At 47.7% G+C, this 4,146-nt stretch overlaps 1 protein-coding gene across 1 annotated transcript in view; it reads right to left on the minus strand.

The window, feature by feature from the left end:
* Positions 1-143: 143 nt before the first annotated feature.
* The window catches only part of LOC105533822, a 73,157-nt gene continuing 69,154 nt past the window's right edge, over positions 144-4,146 (minus strand). Inside the window, exon 5 of the mRNA XM_011972370.1 lies at positions 144-216. Within this exon, the coding sequence (XP_011827760.1) occupies positions 144-216 (73 nt within the window). The remainder of the gene's footprint in view (positions 217-4,146) is intronic.

Genomic DNA, 4,146 nt, shown 5'->3' on the forward strand with positions numbered 1-4,146 from the left:
GCCTTCTCAGCTGCACGCCAGCACTCTCGTGTAGCCTTCTCAGCTGCACGCCAGCACTCTCGTGTAGCCTTCTCAGCTGCACGCCAGCACTCTCGGCACTTGGGGTGTGTTTCCTGCTGACGTATCTTGAGCAAAGGTCCGTGCTATGGTGTCACTAATCTTAGTGTCGCGCACAGGGCCTCCTTCCTTCTTGCTGTATCCCTGTCTTCTTTATCACTGATCTCAGAAGGAGCACATGAAGATTAAGGACACTGTAAGATACCAGATGCAAAGATAGGGAAGAAGAAACTACTAAAACCTACAAAATAGCACAGAAAATGGAACAGAAGATAGAAGCTATGCTGGAAATGCTAATTGCAAACTAGAAAACAGCTTTATTTATTCATTTATTTATTTATTTATTTATTTTGAGACGGAGTCTCACAGTGTCGCCCAGGCTGTGCATTGGCGCAATCTCGGCTCACTGCAACCTCCGTCTCCCGGGTTCACGCGATTCTCCTGCCTCAGCCTCCTGAGTAGCTGGAATTACAGGCACACACCACCATACTTGGCTAATTTTTTGTATTTTTTTGTAGAGACGGGGTTTCACTATGTTGGCCAGAGTGGTCTTGAACTCCTGACCTCATAATCTACCCGCCTTTGCCTCCCAAAGTGCTGGGATTACAGGCATAAACCACCTTGCCCGGCTAGAAACAGGTTTTTTTTTGTTTTTTTTTTTTGAGACAGAGTCTCCCTGTCTTTCAGGCTGGAGTGCAGTTGCGCCATCTTGGCTCACTGCAAGCTCCGCCTCCCGGGTTCACACCATTCTCCTGCCTCAGCCTCCCGAGTAGCTGGGATTACAGGTGCACACTACCACACTCAGCTAATTTTTTGTATTTTTTTGTAGAGACAGGGTTTCACTATATTTGCCAGACTGGGCTCAAACTCCTGACCTTGCAATCTACCCACCTCACTCACTCAGCCTCCCAAAGTGCTGGGAATACAGGCATGAGCCACCTAGCCCGGCTAGAAACAAATTTTTTTTTTTTTTTTGAGACAGAGTCTCGCTCTGTTGCCTAGGCTGGAGTGCAGTGGCACGATCTTGGCTCACTGCAAGCTCCGCCTCCTGGGTTCATGCCATTCTCCTGCCTCAGCCTCCCGAGTAGCTGGGACTACAGGCACCCACCACTTTGCCCAGCTAATTTTTTGTGTTTTTAGTAGAGACAGGGTTTCACTGTGTTAGCCAAGATGGTTTCGATCTCCTGACCTTGTGATCCGCCCACCTTAGCCTCCCAAAGTGCTGGGATTACAGGCATGAGCCATCACACCCGGCTAGAAACAGCTTTTGTCATATCAACAACAGTGAGCCAAGGATTGGCTCTGAGGAAGCCGTGGACCTTGTGTGCTCCCTGTGTGAGACTGCAGGTTCATGTCTGTCCCCCGGTGCGTGTGTTCCCTAACCCTACCCAGACATAGCCAAAGCCTCACTTGCCTGCATGCAGTAATCAGAGATGCCAGACCAGAGGAAATAGAGCAATCAAAGCAGGCAAACTTGTTGCTAAATATGTTTTTGAAAGAGTAAAACTCCTTGACCAGGCCGGGTGCTGTGGCTCATGCCTGTAATCCCAGCACTTTGGGAGGCCAAGGCAGGTGGATCACAAGGTCAGGAGTTCAAGACCAGCTTGGCCAACATGGTGAAACCCCATCTTTACTAAAAATACAAAAAAAAATTAGCTGGGTGTGGTGGTGGGCACCTATAATCCCAGCTGCTCGGGAGGCTGAGGCAGAGAATTGCTTGAACCTGAGAGGCGGAGCTTGCAGTGAGTCAAGATGGTGCCACTCCACTTCAGCCTAGGTGACAGAGCAAGACCCTGTCTCAAAAAAAAAAAACAACTCCTTGACCAAATACTTCAAGACACTGATGATTCTCAAAGTAAGCAGATTTTTTAAATCCTATAATGTCAATGTTTTGAGCATCTAGCTTCTTAACCTAAGAACGAGCTGTTTTCCAGCCTGATAATCCCATAGTCAACAATGTATGCTTAGGGTTCATAGTGGTAGCCGCTGAAATTCTGGCTGCCTGGCCGTGGAAACAGTTTGCACTGAAACCCCCTAATTCTAAAAAAGAAGAGCTTTTTTTTCTCATTGTTCCTACGTAGACTCTCATCATGAACCATCTGGAGAAGGCCAGATGTTTACATTTCACGGAAATGTGGTCCTGAAACTTTCATTCTGAGTGCAGAGCTAACCACATCCTCCTATTCTTGGCATCACTAGTGAATGATGTATTACTACAGAGCAGGTGAAACACAGCAGAGACATCTACGCTAGAACCTGAGGGTTGCTATGTTGTAAGAAGCATGCCCAGGCTTAGACTAGGACTCCCTGCTGGAGAATTGGTTCACTGCTGTCCAGTATTTCAAAGACATACCAGAAATAACATTCTTATTATCCGAGTTCCAAGGAAGTCAGGATGTTCCTACTAACAGCACTTCCTTTTCTGGTAGTGAGAATACTCTCGAAGGCCGGGTGCGGTGGTTCATGCCCTGTAATCCCAGCACTTTGGGAGGCCGAGGCGGGTGGATCACGAGGTCAGGAGTTCAAGACCAGCCTAGCCAAGATGGTGAAACCCCATCTCTACTAAAAATACAAAAAATTAGCCGGGTGCGGTGGCAGGCGCCTGTAATCCCAGCTACTCGGGAGGCTGAGGCAGGAGAACCCGCTGGAACTCGGAGGACGGAAGTTGCAGTGAGCCGAGATCGCACCACTGCACTCCAGCCTGAGCGACAGAGTGAGACTCTGTCTCAAAAAAAAAAAAAAAAAAAAAAAAAAAAAGAATACTCTTGAAACTTAGCGCATTGTGATAATTCATGTGCCGTGGCTCTCTTCCAGGGGATTTTAATCTCCCTCTGGCCTTGTCTTATTCACTTTATGTCCCAGGACAAAAATGTTGGACTGTTTGTTAGATGTTAAGAAATGATTGATAAACAGTGAATGAAGACTGGGCACAGTAGCTCACACCTGTAATCCCAACATTTTGGGAAGCCGAGGCAGGCAGATCACCTGAAGTCAGGAGTTCAAATCCAGCCTGGACAACATGGCGAAACCGCATCTCTACTAAAAAATACTAAAAATTAGGCCAGGCACTGTGGCTCACGCCTGTAATCCTAGCACTTTAGGAGGCCAAGGTGGGCGGATTGCCTGAGCTCAGGAGTTTGAGACCAGCCTGGGCAACACAGTGAAACCCCGTCTCTACTAAAATACAAAAAATTAGCCAGCCATGGCAGCATGTGCCTGTAATCCCAGCTACTCAGGAGGCTGAGACAGGAGAATCACTTGAACCCAGAAGGCAGAGGTTGCAGTGAGCCAAGATAGCCTGGGCAACAAGAGTGAGACTCCGCTTGCAAAAAGAAAAAAAGCCGGGCATGGTGGTGGGCAAATCCCAGCTACTCAGGAGGCTGAGAGCTGAGACAGGAGAATCACTTGAACCCGAGAGGCGGAGATTGCAGTGAGCTGAGATCACACCACTGTGTCACACGCGTCCGTCCGAAGAGACCACCAAACAGGCTTTGTGTGAGCAACAAGGCTGGGGTGCAGGCGGGCTGAGTCCGAAAAAGGAGTCAGCAAAGGGTGGTGAATTATCATTAGTTCTTGTAGGTTTGGGATAGGCATACAAAGTACATTCTCAAGGGCAGGGAGAATATTACAAAGTACCTTCTTAAGGGCAGGAGGAGAATATTACAAAGTACCTTCTTAAGGGCGGGGGTGGGGTGGGGGGGAATATTACAGAGTACCTTCTTAAGGGAGGGAGAATATTGCAAAGTACCTCCTGCGGGGGGATATTACAAAGTACCTTCTCAAGGGTGGGGAGAATATTACAAAGTACCTTCTTAAGGAGAGGGGAGAATATTACAAAGTACATTCTCAAGGGTGGGGAGAATATTACAAAGTGCCTTCTTAAGGGTGGGAGGAGAATATTACAAAGCACCTTCTTGGGGCGGGGGCGGGGTGGGGGGAATATTACAGAGTACCTTCTTAAGAGGGGGAGAATATTACAAAGTACCTTCTCAAGGGTGGGGAGAATATTACAAAATACCTTCTTAGGGTAGGGGGAGAATATTACAAAGTACCTTCTTAAGGTGGGGGGAGAATATTACAAAATACATT

The sequence above is a fragment of the Mandrillus leucophaeus genome, unplaced genomic scaffold (assembly GCF_000951045.1).
Source record: "Mandrillus leucophaeus isolate KB7577 unplaced genomic scaffold, Mleu.le_1.0 Scaffold10, whole genome shotgun sequence".
NCBI classification, from domain to species: Eukaryota; Metazoa; Chordata; class Mammalia; order Primates; family Cercopithecidae; genus Mandrillus; species Mandrillus leucophaeus.